This window comes from Lonchura striata, chromosome 7, assembly GCF_050655825.1.
Source record: "Lonchura striata isolate lonStrDom1 chromosome 7, ASM5065582v1, whole genome shotgun sequence".
Lineage (NCBI taxonomy): Eukaryota > Metazoa > Chordata > Aves > Passeriformes > Estrildidae > Lonchura > Lonchura striata.
The window spans coordinates 2,354,516-2,370,094 of record NC_140709.1 but is presented as its reverse complement, the minus strand read 5'-3'; the positions used below and the strand labels follow the sequence as shown (position 1 = coordinate 2,370,094).

Sequence of the window (15,579 nt, the reverse complement as noted above, 5' to 3'; positions counted from 1 at the left end):
AGTTGTCACAATGTTACAGCACTTAAAAAAATGGTAATTTTAGGTTAAAATGATGTAAAAGTTTGGCTCAGTTCTTATCCGTAGAGTGTGCTGGCAAATCCTTTTTTAAAGAGTATTTGCTCAGAAAAATGGAAACTGATATTTTGTGACCATCGATGCCTTTTAGTCTCATTCTAAGAATTATATGAGTGACCACTGTCAATTCAAAACTGCCTCAAGTGAAAATAATAATTTATATTTCAGCTTTGCTAAAAGGGTATAAAGATACCCAAATAAACATTTTTACTCTTTCTTTATAGTCTTCTCATGGTAAATTTTGCCCTTTCTTTTCATCCCAAGTGATGGATTTTACACCACTCCAATTTACATTTTTCCTCTACAAATTGTGAATTGTCACTGACCTGGAACAGTCTCATCATACCATGTATTTTTTTTTAATTCAGGACTCCAGAACAATGCCTTGAATATTAATCTAAAATCCCAAACCCTGTGAATTAATTAAAACTGGAAGGGGATCATGGACTCGGTGTTTCACCCAACATCATTCCTGTGATCCTTCTTCCTGGTGGTTAATTCCAGCCTGGTCCATGACTAAATCTATTGAGCCATGGTTGGGTTTGGGTTTATGCTGTTGAAAAACTGTGATTGTGTGTAAATTAATGCTGTTAAAACCCTTGTTTTAAGAACTTTAAGGGATGTGTAAGTGCACAATGCCATAACCTCCAAGGGGGCGTGGCACAGAGTGTCTGGAGCATCTCGTGGCAGATCCATTCCTATTTTTCAAGTGCTCCAGTCTGGATTCCCCAGCCCCTTTTTCCCCGGGCTGGTTGGGCTGAGCCTGGTGCTGTGTGCCCTGCAGGTGTCTCCCAGCAGGCAGCACCCCGTTAAAATTCCCGCTTTTCCCATTCCAGGGGGTTTGGGCCCGTCGTCATCGATAGCCATCGCCGGCACCAGCCAAGCTGCCATCACCAAGACCACGTCTGTGCTCCAGGACGGCGTCATTGTCACCACTGCAGCTGGGACCCCTCTGCAGCAGGGCCAGCTGCCCATGGGGGGCGAGTTCCCCTTCGCCGGCCACGACCACTCTCTCCACTTCCCGCAGAACAGCTCTTCAAACAACAATCTGCCGCATCCTCTGAATCAAAACCTCCTCAGTTCCCTGCCTCTCTCTCTGCCGGTGAATCAGCAACATCTCCTAAACCAGAACCTCCTGAACATCCTCCAGCCTTCGGCAGGAGAAGGCAAGTCTGAGGTGAACCTCAACCCTTTGGGTTTCCTGAACCCCAACGTCAATGCTGCTTTAGCGTTCCTCTCGGGCGACGTGGACGGGCAGGTTCTGCAGCCCGTGCACTTCCAGCTGCTGGCAGCCCTGCTCCAGAACCAGGCCCAGGCAGCCGCCATGCTCCCCGTGCCATCCTTCAACGTCACCATCTCCGACCTGCTGCAGCAGCAGAACGCCCCCGCGCCCCCCGAGCCGCTGCCCGAGGGCGGCAGGGTGGAGAACCTGCTGCCCGCCGCCGTGCCCGGCTTCCCGGGCGCCGACCCCGCCGCCAACCCCCTGCTCCTGCCCGCCGCCCCCGGCGCCTCGGCGCTCATGGCCCTGAACCCGCAGCTGGTGGGGGGCGTCCTGAGCTCGGGAAGCCACCCCGAGGTGGCCATCGCCACCTCCTCGCAGGCCACCACCACCACCACCACCACGTCGTCGGCGGTGGCCGCGCTGTCGGTGTCGGCGCTGGCCGGGAGCACGGCCGTGGTGTCCATGGCGGAGACGCTCCTCAACATCTCCGGCGGCGCGCCGGGACCCGCCAAGCTCAACAACAGCTCCGTGGTGCCGCAGCTCCTGAACCCGCTGCTGGGCACGGGCCTGCTGGGTGAGTGCAGCTTCTGGGGGGAAGGAAAACCTGAGCAGCTGTGGGGAGGGAGAGTTCATGAATGGCCAGGTTGGAAGAGATCTTCAGGGTCATCGAGTCCGACCCAGCCCCAACACCTCACCTCAGCCCTGGCACCCAGTGCCGCATCCAGCCTTTGTTAAACACACCCAGGGGTGGGAACTCCACCACCTCCCTGGGCAGGACATTCCAGAACTTTATCACTCTTCCCATGAAAAACTTTTCCCTAATATCCAACCTCTATTTCCCGTGGCACAGGCACCTTTCAGGAGCTGTGGGGAGGGCTGGGGTCACCCCTGAGTCTCCTTTTCTCCAGGCTGAGCACCCCCAGCTCCCTCAGGGTTTCCTCACAGGGTTTGTGTTCCCAGCCCCTCTCCAGCCTCGTTGCCTCCTCTGGATGTGCTCGAGCATCTCGACATCCTTCCCAAACCGAGGGCCCAGAACTGCACACAGTGTTTTCAAATTCAGAATTTCAGATTCTGGTTTTATCTTCCTTTCTTCTCTTGCTGTTGTTGGAGCTTGCTCATTGAGCAAACGCAATTGTTCTTGTAAGAAACTAAAATCGCGTTTTGCTTTCATTCCTTAATGCTTAATATTGATCTTGGAAATTATTAATTCTGCCACCTCAACCTGCTAAATCCACCTGGAAGTTGTGTGAGCAACTGGATTTATTTCATTGTTCAAGGAGTGGCAGCTCAGGAGCATCCCTGGGTCAGCTGGGAGTGCCTGTGGCAGCACAGGGTTAGCAGGAGCAGCTGTGCTGGAGATGACAAACAACCAACATCTCAAAGCAAGCAACAAAAAACCCCTTAAATAAAAAGGTTTTCCCTCCGGGGTGATGATTTCTCAGTTATTTTTACCAAAAACATATAATGGAGTCGGTGCTCCTCTGTTGGTAGTCTGCTCCTGGTGAGAATTAAATAATAATTAAGTACTCACCCCGACCTGAGTGGCTGCAGTGAGCTCAACCTACTTGGTATTTTCCATACAAAATACCTCTAACAGTGACTTTTCAAATGGGAATTTTTAGGAAAACACAAGATATTAATTTTAAAAAAGTAAACAACCTAGAAAATGGATGTGGTTTAAGCTTTATTATTTCATAAAGTCAGATTCAACAGTATGGTTTTTTTAAAGAGGTAAGACATTCATGTAAAGTGAAATTTTCGTGTAATAAAAAACGTTAATTCAACTTTTACTCTAGAATGTAAAAAAAGAGTTGTTTAGAGTGTTGTGTGACATGGCTGAGCCAAAAATCTTTTTCTCCTTCCCAGATGGTGAAGAACTCATATTCTTTGGGGATTAAATGTTTGTCTCATTCTCTCTCCTCCTCATCCCCCTCACCACCCCAGCACTGTTTCAGTGAGATTCCAAAGCCTGGAATTCCACAGAAGCTCCTCCTGCCATCCCTGCTGTCCCAGGAGTCAGGAGAGGTGACACCAAAGACCCAGCACGGAGAATTTGAGAGCAGGAGAGCCCCATTCCCAGAGGATGGAGGGAGCCAGGGTCGTTTTCCAGAGGTTTTCTTGGCACTCAGTGGGATTGGGGTGCAGGGAATTGCTGAGTGGTGTTTGCCTGTGCTTGCCTTGCAGGGGAAATGTCATCTCTGAACACTACTCTGAACAACCATCAGCTCAGCCACCTCCAGTCACTCCTCAGCAACAATCAGATGTTTCCTTCAAATCAGCAGCAGCAGCAGCAGCAGCAGCAGCACCTTCTCCAGGGCTACCAGAACGTGCAGGGCTTTCAAGGCCAGCCCCAAATTCCTGGCCCAGCCAACAACCCAAACCCCATGGCGTGTCTGTTCCAGAATTTCCAGGTAGAAAACAAAATTAAATCAATGTTCAAGCCAGTGTGCAGCTCTCAGGAGGTAAAATTCCATCCTCCAGACTTTGGGGTTTTTTTGCTGATTAAGACAGCATCATTTATATAATTACATGAATATAAATACATTTGTTGCATACAATATATTCTTTCAGTAGCTGATGGGCTTTGCAAATCAGGAACATTTGTTATTGAAATTTTATCACTTTCTCCTTAGGAATTTGGTTTAGTTGCTTTGGAAAGAGTTATGCTGCATGTATTGCAAAAAAGTTCCTCTATATGCTGACAATCACTATAGAATTGTAACAAAACTCTTTTCCATCCCACAAAAATGATCCTAAATTCCTGTTTAGCCCATTCCTGATAATTCAGCAGCAAGAAATAAATACTGATAGCACTTTGCAGTAATTAGAATTAGTAATTAATAAGTTGTTCTAAGTGACTGTGTGCACCAGTCCTCTGGTATTCCCACTGAAATGGGACGGAAGAGCTGTGATGGGGATTGTGCAGCCTGGAAAAACAGGGATGGGAGTGAATAAACAATGACAAACTCGGCAAAAATGAGACTTACCTGCTCTCCACACAACAGAGTTATTCCTAATTCAGGTTGGGTATCACCAGGGCAAAACCAGGTGACAAACCCAGGGTGCAGGTGGGAATTCCTCAGTACTGCTGCAGAAGTGCAGCTGTGAGAAGGGAATGCAGGGGGGGCAGGAGGAGAAAGGAGCTGGGGAGAAATTTCCTTGGAAAATCTCAGTTCTCAGCCTGTTCCCTCTCTTGCAGCAATTCCCGTCGCTTTAGCCCAGTATTTTTTTGTGTCACATTTCCAGTTTTATAAATAGTCACAGGAAGTAGTTACAGGGCTTTTGGAATATTTTCCCTGTGGTTTTTACAGTTTTTGTTGGAGTGCTCTTGTTGACATCGTGTTCCCTGCCTGTGGATGTGACAAGGAGTAGGAAGAGCTCAGGTGGTTGAATCTGGAGGTGCCAGTTTGCTGTGGCTTAGTGTTCTTAGTTTTATCTTTTCAAATACTTTTAAAATGTTATTCTATTATTAGTCTCAATAAAAAATAAAACACAAAAAATATAAAACTCAACACTATTGTATTAAAAACCAACTTATTTCTCAGTTACAATACTTTATAAATATGTTTTAACTTACTAACTTTTACTACACAATATTACTATCCTTTCTAACACTAATCACATTTTTCCCCATTATCTTACTACAATACGTCTTTCACAATTCTAATTCTCTAAAATATCTAATCTCTTTTCAAAACCATATATTAAAACTTACCTCCAATTCAATCTTTCTCCTAACAATATCATCTCTATTCCACAGGTAATGATCTTAAATCAACAACCTTATTTCAGTATTTACCTACAAATATACAAAACTGCATAGATTTTCTATCCATTTTTTAAAGTTCTCTATAAATCCGTTTCTCACTAGACAACAGGCACGTGGGATACTGGGGACTGGAGATCCCATGGGAAAGGCACACAGCAAAGGGGAAAATAGGATTGTGGACCAATTCCAAAAGCACAGTGGTGCCATTCAGGAATTCACTCAAGGACAGAAGCAGTGCTGGGGTCTGGGAAGGAAAGAAAAGGAACTGAGAGCAGAACTCGGAGGTTGTGGAGTTGAGGTTTCTCCTCCTCTGGAGATGCACAGACCCCACCTGGATGTGATCCTGTGTTCCAAGGAGGCCTCAGAGCATCTTCCAGTGGCTGGAGGCACTGGAGAGACAGGAGAAGGAGGGATGGGTTCAAACTGCCAGCAGGGAGATTTAGGTGGAATATTGGGAATTCCTGGCTGTGAGGGTGGGCAGGGCCTGTGGCTGCCCCTGGATCCCTGGCAGTGCCCAAGGCCAGGCTGGACAGGGCTTGGAGCACCTGGGACAGTGGGAGGTGTCCCTGCCTGTGGGTGGGCTTTGAGGTCCCTTCCCACCCAAACCATCCTGTGTCTCTGTATCAGAAATACTGACCTCGGTGAAGTTGTTTAGGACTTGAGAGAAAACAGGAGCCTGCTGACACAAAGCCTGAGACAGTTTTGTTTTCCTCTAAATCAGGCTTTTAATTGTCGCTCCACCTTGTTCAATTTGTACCTGGTTTTTAAAAAAATAAACGTGCTGTAGTGAATAACCACAGAGTTTATCTGCTGGAATCCAGCTGGAGTTCAAACAGCAATTCCCATCTTGTCTCTCCTTTCCCCAGGTGAGGATGCAGGAAGACGCCGCCGTCCTCAACAAAAGAATGATCACCCAGATGGGAATGGCGCCGGTTCCTGAGAGCTCCAACACTCTCCTCCCTCCCTTCCAGGAGCCCCCCTGCGACCTGCAGCAGAGACCTGACCCATCCCTGGGCCAGCAGGCCAAGGACAACCCCAACGCCGCCGCCGCGGGCGACGCCTCGGTGGACGCCATCTACAAGGCGGTGGTGGACGCCGCCAGCAAGGGGGTGCCGGTGGTGATCACCACGGCCGGCTCCAGCGCCGCGCAGCCGAGCCCCATCCCCGCCCTGAGTGCCATGAGTGCCTTCACAGCCTCCATCGGGGACCCCCTGAACCTGTCCAGCGCCGTCAGCGCCGTCGTCCACGGCCGCGGCGCCGAGCACGAGGGGCGCGGGCGCGGCGGGCGCGGCGCGCGGGGCCCGAAGAGCGCGGAGCACGGCAAGAACCCCGGCGAGGGGGACGGCTACGAGTATTACAAACCGACCGCTTGTAACACGCCCAAAAAGCAGTGGGAAGGGGAGCAGAGCCCCGGGGGGGAGATCAACAGGTGGAAATGCGAGGAGTTCCTGGAGCACTCCGCCCACGTCCACAGCAGCCCGTGCCACGAGCGGCCCAACAACGTCTCGGCGCTGCCGCTGCTGCAGGCGGAGCAGCACCAGGCCCTGCTGGCCCAGCGGAACTGTCAGAGCGAGAAAATGCTGGAGGAGAATTTCAGGTATAACAATTACAAAAGAACTATGATGAGTTTCAAGGAAAGACTGGAGAACACTGTGGAACGATGTGCACACATCAACGGGAACCGCCCGCAGCCCAACAGGGCCTTCGGGGAGTTGCTCAACACTTCCAAACAAGACCTGATCCTGGAAGAGCAATCTCCCAGTTCCTCCAATAGCTTGGAGAGTTCCTTAGTGAAAGACTACATCCATTACAATGGAGATTTTAATGCCAAAAGCATTAACGGGTGCGTGCCCAGCCCCTCGGATGCTAAGAGCATCAGCAGCGAGGAGGACCTGCGGAACCCCGAGTCGCCCTCGTCCCACGAGCTCATCCACTACAGGCCGAGGACGTTTAACGTGGGCGACTTGGTCTGGGGCCAGATCAAAGGACTGACTTCCTGGCCTGGCAAGCTTGGCAGAGAAGAAGAGGTTCACAACTCATGCCAACAGAACGCTGAGGAGGGGAAGGTATATCTATGTCTCTGTGCACATCTCTCTCTCCCCCCGCACCGGCACGCAAATCAAAATTTTGTCTGTGTTTTGTCTCTTCTTTTAGCAGCACAAATGGCTTTTTTTCCTAGCTGTAGCTTGTAGAGCTGAATTTCCCCTTCATTTCCCGCCAGGGCCATGAGACAGGTTAGATTTGGGCTTTGCTAAATGATTTTTTGGTGTTAACAAAAAGTGGTTCTCGCTTACATGGTGTGTGCAGACAAATTCCTGGCTGTGTCCAAAGCATCTGATACGGAAATACCTGAAAGTGCTGAAACTGCAGAAAGGAGAAGTGGCCTCATCAGATTGAGGAATCTTTAATGAGTGAAATCTTGCTGATTGACACACACTTCTCACAGGAAATGCACACACATTTCCAACTCTAAAGGAGGTTTTGATCGTCATTCAGTAATAAGGAAAGTGTTCCAATTTGCTCTTTCATACTAAAATTCTTCTTTTGTGTCAACAAATCATGTGCTTGTTGGGGAATATACAGGAAATGCAGTTATCAAGGAGTTATTGGTAATTTTATTATGAAAAATATTCCCAAATCTGGTCTCCACTGCTTGTGTAACATTTTATCTTTGTAGTTCTTACAAAATGCTGCACATCTTCCACTTATAAATATTTCTGCATAAGCAGAAAGTGGAGATTTAAGGAAATAGGGGTTTGTCAGTGACACAAAGAAATCAAATCACTTAAAACAGAGGAGAGTGGGTTGGACCAAAGTGTTGTTTCCCCAAAATTCAGTCAGGAGCAGATACCCAGAGGAGAGAAGGGACAAGAAACTCATCCATCCCACCCCAGCCCAAACCAGGAGAGTGTTTCAGAGCTCATCCCTCAGGGAGCTCAGATCCCTGAGTTACAGGTCAGGTTAGGAAGTGGAGGCACAGGAGAAGGTCACAAACTTCTAGGGATGAAACAAAACTGGAAGAATTCCATGTTCAATATCCCTGCCTGAGTCAGGAGCACAGGAACACCATTCCCATTCCCAGGGTGCTTTTATGGATTAACAGAATCTGTGTGTCCAGACCTCTGTGAATGTTTAATAGAAATGAGAAGTTTCTTTTTTCTAGCTTGTGCAAAGAGGGGAATTTTCTGACCTGCATTCCTGAGCAATTCCACGTTTCCTCCCTGATCTGGGGATAGCAGAATGTGCTGGAGGTTTTGTGCAAACCTCCTTTGCTGTGGTGGGGCTTCGTGCATTGTGTGGGAATTGTGGGATGTTAAATCCACTGGCACCCATTTTATTGGGTACTGAACACAAAACCAGGGAAGCAGGTCCTTGGAATGCTCACAGCAAGGTGGAGACCACTGGAAGTTCTCTGTGAGGAATTCCCACATCGTGGATCACCTCTGGCATCAGATCACCTTGAATTAATCATTAGAAATTAAAATATGAAAGAAATGTGTCTAAAATTCCTTCGTCAAGAAGTGTGGGGTGAAAGCCATTCCAAAGGGCAGGAGTTGAGGGTGGAAGGTGGGATACACAGGGAAAAACCCACACCAGACCAGAAGAAATCACCTGGAAAACCACAAAGAAACACCCTTGGAAACCACAGAGAAACACCCTTGAACACCAAATGTTCTTCAGGAATTCTGCACCAGCCCATGGTGGAAGTGACCTGCAGCACTTGGGAAAATTCCTTTTTCTCTGGAGCTTCCCGAAAATGTCTTTTAAAGCCTTTGTGTAACCAAATGTGACCCTCCCGTGTTGCATTAATTTGCTGTTGGGATTTGTACATTCTCTGGTCTTTAGATTGTTTATTACTTGGTTTTTGTTTCCATTTAAAAGACTTTGGGCACTCAGGTATTTAATGGGATGATGGATCCAAACAGGAGGAGGAGGAGGAATATTGCACTTCCTTTCCTTGGTTTCTGGCTACTGGAAATTAGAGGAGCCCGAGGAAGTGCAGCAGAAATTTCTGGGAAGAAAAGGAGCCAGCCTGAGTCTAATCCCAAACCAGAGGAGTTGTGTCTCATTAAGCAATTAATTTGATTATTACCCACCTTGGTTATTACTCATCACCTAAACAGGACCAGAGCAATCAAAGGTTTTGTGGGAGCTTTTCATGGTGAATTTTACCAGGGCCAATCCTGCTCTCAGTGGGACTTCCCAGGTGTTAGACTGGGCTGGTTCAGCCGGGCTTTTCTGGGGCTGCAGGTAGAACAGGGAGGGTTCCTCCCATGTGTGTGATCTGCTGTTGATATTGATGATTATCAATTGTTATTTCTGTTGAAGTTGCTTTCCATGCCCTGTTTTGTAGCAATTTGACACTTCTTCCCAAAAAACCCAAGTGTTTTTTCATGTATAACCATCACAAAATGCCAATAATGATATTTTTTTTTTGTTGTTGTTATTTAAAGAGGTCCTTTGTTTCCAAAACATGATATTAATTCTTGATAACATTATTTACATTGAACTTTGCAATTTCTCTCCTGGCAGCCCTTGGCAATTTGTTCCTGAGATAAACATTTCTATCACGGAGAGGGATAATTCCTTTTTTCTCATGTTTGTCCTTAGAAAAGCTCCCCAGGATCTCAGTTTGTCTTCTTCCAAAATCCAGTGAGGGGAGGGGTTATTGGAAATATTTGCATTACAAGTGAGCGGGTTTTAAGGGAAGAATGCTACAATTTGTGGCATAGTTGAATTTATTTCACAAAAATTGAAATCTCAGCTCCCCAAGTGCAGATTTCTCCATTAATGACTCCTGGAAGTGCCTGGATCAGCACATTCCCAATTTTTTTAGCACAGGTGTGATGTCAATATATTGAAATCTGATTGAATGTGTGTAAGTTTGGGCTTTATTTGGAGAGATTTTGGCAACTGCTCACGCTTTACTTCCACCTTGTTGTGTCCACACGTCAGATCTGTGGTGAATATAAATTATTTAGGAATTGGAAGGATGAACTTGGAGGGAATTTGCATTCCCACTTCATTTCCAGGTTGTGTATAGGCACACACTCAATACATTTGTATTTGTGGAAAATGTCAAGTAAGATGTAGCAAAGAAACAGGAACTGAACCATTTCTTATCTTTAAGTTGATGTGTTCTAAATATCTGATTTTGTTGTTTTTACCAGCAAGAATGACTGAGCCAGATCAAAATAATCGAGTGATGTGGCTTCAAGTTTTGAGATGCAAGTGATGAAATTATAGAGATGTTATAATTAATTTTCTGCTTGTATTGTTTACACTGGGACTTACTGGTGCCCACGCATTGGTTGAAATGGCTTCAATTTAAAATATTCAAGATTTAAATTCCCAGTTCTCTTTGAGCACGTGCCCAAATTCATCCCTGATCGCTAGGGAAAAATACAAAATAATTAAAAGAGCTGATTTTAAGACAAATAAGTAAAGCTGTGGTGAAGATTCCTGGATTCAGAAGGCAAAGAAGGATTTCCTTCTGGAATGGGAATGAATTTGGCCGTGCCATGAGTTGAGCAGAGGCCTGGAATTCCTCACCCAGGAGCTGGCGGTGATGGGAACACTTTGGAGTAAAAATGGGATCATCATCACCATCACCAGGCACTCAGAATTCCAGGTGTACAATCCATGTGGGAAAGCGAGTGCAGAGTGAGACACTCCACCAGCACTGCCAAAAAAGATCTTTAAAAGATTCTTCTCCTCAGTTTTGTGCCAGGAATGTCCCGAATTTGCATTTCTGTTGCCGCTGGTGAGAAATCCCAGTAATGGATAAAGGTGGGAGGGGTGGGCAGCTCCAGGTGCTGTTCCTGCCCTGCTGCAGGGGCATCCCCGGGCTGGCACAGCAGGAAAGGTGGGATTTGCTGCTCTGGGTAACGAGGTTTCACAGAATCCCAGAATAATGAGGCTGGAAGAGACCTCCAAGATCATCAAGTCCAACCCATGCCCCAATACCACAACCAGACTATAGCACCGAGTGCCAAGTCCAGTCTCTTTTTAAACACATCCAGAGATGGTGATTCCACCACCTCCCTAGGAAGACAATTCCAGTATTTTATTATTCTTTCAGTGAAAATTTTTTTTCCTATTATCCAACCTAAACCTTCCCTTGGTGTCCATCCCTTCCCCAGGTGGAGCCGGAGAAGCTGAAGACACTAACGGAGGGGCTGGAGGCGTTCAGCCGCGCCAGGAAAAGGAACAGGAAGTGAGTCCATCCTCCTCCCCACCAAATTCCAGCTTTTCCCTTCCTCTGCTGCCCTGCTGGGCAGCCCAGCCAAGCTGAGGGGTTCATTTCTTGGGGTTCCTCATGGTGGTTCTGGAATCTGAGGCTTTCCGAGGGCATCTCCTCGGGGAAACATCCCCTGTGTGGGAGCTTCTGGTGGTATAAAAGAAGCAAAAAGTCATCCCATGATAATTACCCTGCCCAAACCACACTTTTTAACCAGACCTGAGCTCCTTCCTTCTCCCCGTGGCAGCTGAGCACGGGTTATGCTGAGAAATCCCCTTTATTCCCACTGCAGGAATTGTGCTGAGCTCTGGCTCACACCTGTCTCAGCTGCTGGGCTTTATCCAACTTTCACCTTTTAGTGACAAATACCAGCGTAGGAAAACTGTCAAACAGCAAATCTTGGGGCATGAAGCGTCAGGATGGGCAAAAAGAGGAAAATTACTGAATTTTGGGAAGAAAAAATTCCTGGACATCTTTAAAGGGATGACAGAGTAGGAACTGTGCTGTGATTGGGTTTGTTCTATGATGGTGTTTGTTTACTGTCACAGGGAAAATGCATTCCTTAAACCTGTGAGAATTTAAACTCAGCTCTGAGTGAGCACAGGCTGAAAGGGATTAAATAATTCCCTCTCTTCCCCTCCTTTAAAGGGGTGAGCTTTGCTTCTCCTGTGTCCCACGGGGCCAAAGAGAAGGAATTTTTATACCAGTGACACGCTGGTGGTGGCTGTTTTTTCCAACATCATCCCCAAAATGCCTTTCTGGATTTTTAGGGAACACAGAAGGGCTTTTGGCAATTTCCCAGTTATTTATGCATGTCCCTGAAGTGAAATCAGTGACTCAAGGACAGCAGGAGCAGATTTAAAGTGGTAAAAGCTGACACAAACTGCTGCTTTACAGCCCTCACAGAGGTTTTTCTCCATATTTCAACTTCTTTCCTAGTTTGAATCCTTTAGTGGATATTTCCTGGTTTCCCCATGTCCTGCTGTAGATTTATCTGGCAAAGTTCATGGGTTTCTGTCTGGTTTGTGATGTGCTACTGGCTTTTTATCCAGGTTTTTTAAACATTTAGTGTTAAATACAAATAGAGTGCTCATCACAGAGGCCCAGGTTGGTTCAGCAGAGCAGGATTGGTCTCCAAGCCCTTGAAACGACCTTCACATCCCACAGCTCCATGAATTCTCCATGAATTCTCCATGAATTCTCCATCTCAGCCCTTGTGTCCCTGCTGGAGGCACGTCCCTGCTTTGCACCCTGCCACGGCACAGCTTCCTGAGCTCTCCAGCTGTGCTCTCCAGCTGTGCTCTGGAGGTTTCCCCTCCTCACCTGGCCCAGCTTTGCCTCGCTGGGCTCTGGAGTGATCCCTGCTCCACTGGGCACACTGAGCGTCTCCAGGGGCCATCCCCCAGTCCCAGCTCCTTCTCGTGGCCTTTGCTGCTCCTCTGGCTGTTCCCATTTCTCTCCAGTCAGGAAAGTGCCACTTCCCATCCCCTCCTTGCCATCCCCACCAGTCCTGCTCTGTTTTTCCAGGCTGAAGTCCCATCTCGGGTGTCCTTCCTGCTGGACGTGCCGTGGGCAGGGCTGGACTGAGGTCCAGCAAGGGAAGAGCTGCTGAAGCTTCCACTGCCTTCCCAACTTCCAGGGTTGATTTAATTTGGATTTTGGGAAGGAATTCCTGGCTGGGAGGGTGGGCAGGCCGTGGCACAGGTGCCCAGAGAAGCTGGGGCTGCCCCTGGATCCCTGGCAGTGCCCAAGGCCAGGCTGGAGCAGTCTGGGATGGGGGAAGGTGTCCCTGCCATGGCAGGGGTGGATGGGATGGACTTTAAGGTCCTTTCCAACCCAAACCATTCCAGGATTCTGTGGTTAAAGAAAAGGTTTCCATAGGAAGTGTCTCTGTGAGGGACAGGCCTGGTGTCCCAGCAGGGGACAAGGTTCTTCCTTAACTGTGCCACCACCTTCCCTTGTGACAGACGTGGATCTGCTCATCCTCCATCTCCTCATCTCCAAAGCAGGACCTGGCACCATGTCCCAGTGGGAAAAGCCCTTCAGAACAAAGAGACCCCACAGAATGGTCACTGTGAAATGAAATGTGCCTGGAGCTGCCCCGTGTCCTGGGGTGATTTGGGGTTGGAAGAAGGAAACCGTCACCCCACCTCTCCCTCAGCCTGTGGGGTGCTGCCATTCCAGGGTAAAAATGGGAATATTTGAGATAATTCATGCAGTTCATTGGAAGTGAGAAGGATATTTAACTTTTCTTCTGTAATCCCAACGCAAACCTTTCCTTTCCATAATATTGTTACAGGTCTGGTCTTGCTCCTTGTGCTCCCAGCCTGGGAGGCTCCAGGCTCAGAACATTCCCAATGAATTTAATCTGTTTGTTATTCACTTTTCTCGAGTTTCCTTTCTGTCCTTGAAAATTACTGACACCTTTCATCTTTTCTCCCTAGAAGTGGAAAGCTAAATAACCATTTAGAAGCTGCTATACACGAGGCCATGAGTGAACTAGACAAAATGTCTGGGAATGTAAGTTCCTTTTCCTTGGGAATATTCTCCTTTTCCATGTTTCTGCATGTGTGTCCATTGGAGGGAGGCTTGGTTTGGGTGGCTTTCTAACAAATTCTGGGTTTATTTTCTGGAATAATGAGGAATTTTCAATATTTCCCCTGCATTAAAAACTGTTGGCAAAAGTCTGATGGTTCTGAAAAACGGGAAAAGTTGTAGGATTTTGAGTACAAAACTCTTGAAATTCAGTTTTCCCCATAAGAAATGAAAGATATTGTAATGAAAGGTAAGTTTAAAAATATATATTTCTAATATCACATCCAAGAGTGGTTTTTCCACATTAATTACACTGTTATGGTGTAACTCCAGCATCTTTCCAATAACAAGTTTGGGTTATAAAATATCCTCATTTTTATTTCTAAAACATGGCTGTCATTTCATTGCAGCCCACCTAAAAAATAAAAAACAAGTCTATCACAGCACATGTAACCTCCCACATCTTCTATTTGGTTATTAATTATTCAAATTATTAATTATAAAATGTTTGAACCCAGGGGAAAAAAAAGTTTTTTGCTGATATTCAGTGCTCAGGACTGAAGATATGCACTCTTGGAATTTACAGTAACACTTTTGGAGCTTCTGGAGTATAAAAAAGGAAATTTATTTCTATTTATTTATATATTTGAAGAACTGGAGGCTTAGAGCTGATTGCAGACCCAACAAGAAATATTTAAAAAGTTACTGAGTAGCTTTTAAGTAAGAACCCAATCAAATCTTTCGTTAAAACTGAATTTAACAAACTGAGATTTGAGCTTTGATTTAAAATAACGTTGCCGTGTTTCCCTCCTTTGGAAGGACCAGGAAAGCAGGAGGGGATTGTTGGTCTGTAACAAATAAATTTGGGATGGCTGTTTGGGCTGGCCCATCCTGCTGCCACCTTTTCCCAGCCATAAATCCAGCAATGTCCAAAGTGCTCAGGGGAGACGCTGGGTTGGATTTGCTGCTCTGCTTCTTCTGGCCCCAAACTGCACCTGCAGTGCCTGGGTTGATCCTTTTTTGGCAGAAATTTGGGATCAGGGGAAGTGCTGGGGCTCAGTTCCTGTGCTGGAGCTGCAGCTGCTGCCGACAGATGGTGGTGGAGTTCCACACCAGCTCAGCCTTCCTCCTCCTCCTCCTCCTCCTCTCTCCTGCTTCTCCCTGAGCCAGCGATGCCAAACTTTGGCTTTTCCATCCATCCGGCATTAGCTGGGAATTCAATGTTTCCTTTTAAACACAAAGAGTTTGCTGGACATCCTTCATTCCTTAATAACAGTCCTGAGCTGGACTTCTCCAATTTCCCATTCCCAACATTTTCTCCCCATATTCTCCCTGTGTTTTATCACTCTGGTCACTAGAATGTGTGAAGGTTCGTCACTCAATTTGCCATTATTGCAGTTTGGGATCAGTCCCCAGTTAGGGGGGTTTAGTCCCTGATTTAGGGGGTTTAGTCCCTGATTTGGGGGTTTCAGTCCCAGATTTGGGGGTTTAGTCCCTGATTTGGGGGTTTCAGTCCCTGCTTTGGGGGTTTCAGTCCCTGATTTTGGGGTTTCAGTCCCAGATTTTGGTGTTTCAGTCCCAGATTTAGGGGTTTCAATCCCTGATTTGGGGGTTGTTTCCCAGCCACTGCAGCTGCTGTCTCTCTCCAAGGTTTGGGATGCACAGGTGATGGAATCAACCTTTTCCTCCCAGTTTCTCCAAGCTGTTGAAGCCCCTTTATTCTGTGTAGCTGTGAAA

The 15,579-nt window shown here is 47.0% G+C and overlaps 1 protein-coding gene across 2 annotated transcripts in view; it reads left to right on the top strand.

Moving 5' to 3' along the window:
* Positions 1-15,579, top strand: part of MBD5 (methyl-CpG binding domain protein 5) — a 121,162-nt gene that overhangs the window by 104,798 nt on the left and 785 nt on the right. For both annotated transcript variants that reach the window (XM_085584089.1, XM_085584088.1), the window contains 5 exons: positions 912-1,871; positions 3,482-3,708; positions 5,933-7,132; positions 11,210-11,283; positions 13,752-13,827. In XM_085584089.1, the coding sequence (XP_085440215.1) occupies positions 912-1,871; positions 3,482-3,708; positions 5,933-7,132; positions 11,210-11,283; positions 13,752-13,827 (2,537 nt within the window). The remainder of the gene's footprint in view (positions 1-911; positions 1,872-3,481; positions 3,709-5,932; positions 7,133-11,209; positions 11,284-13,751; positions 13,828-15,579) is intronic.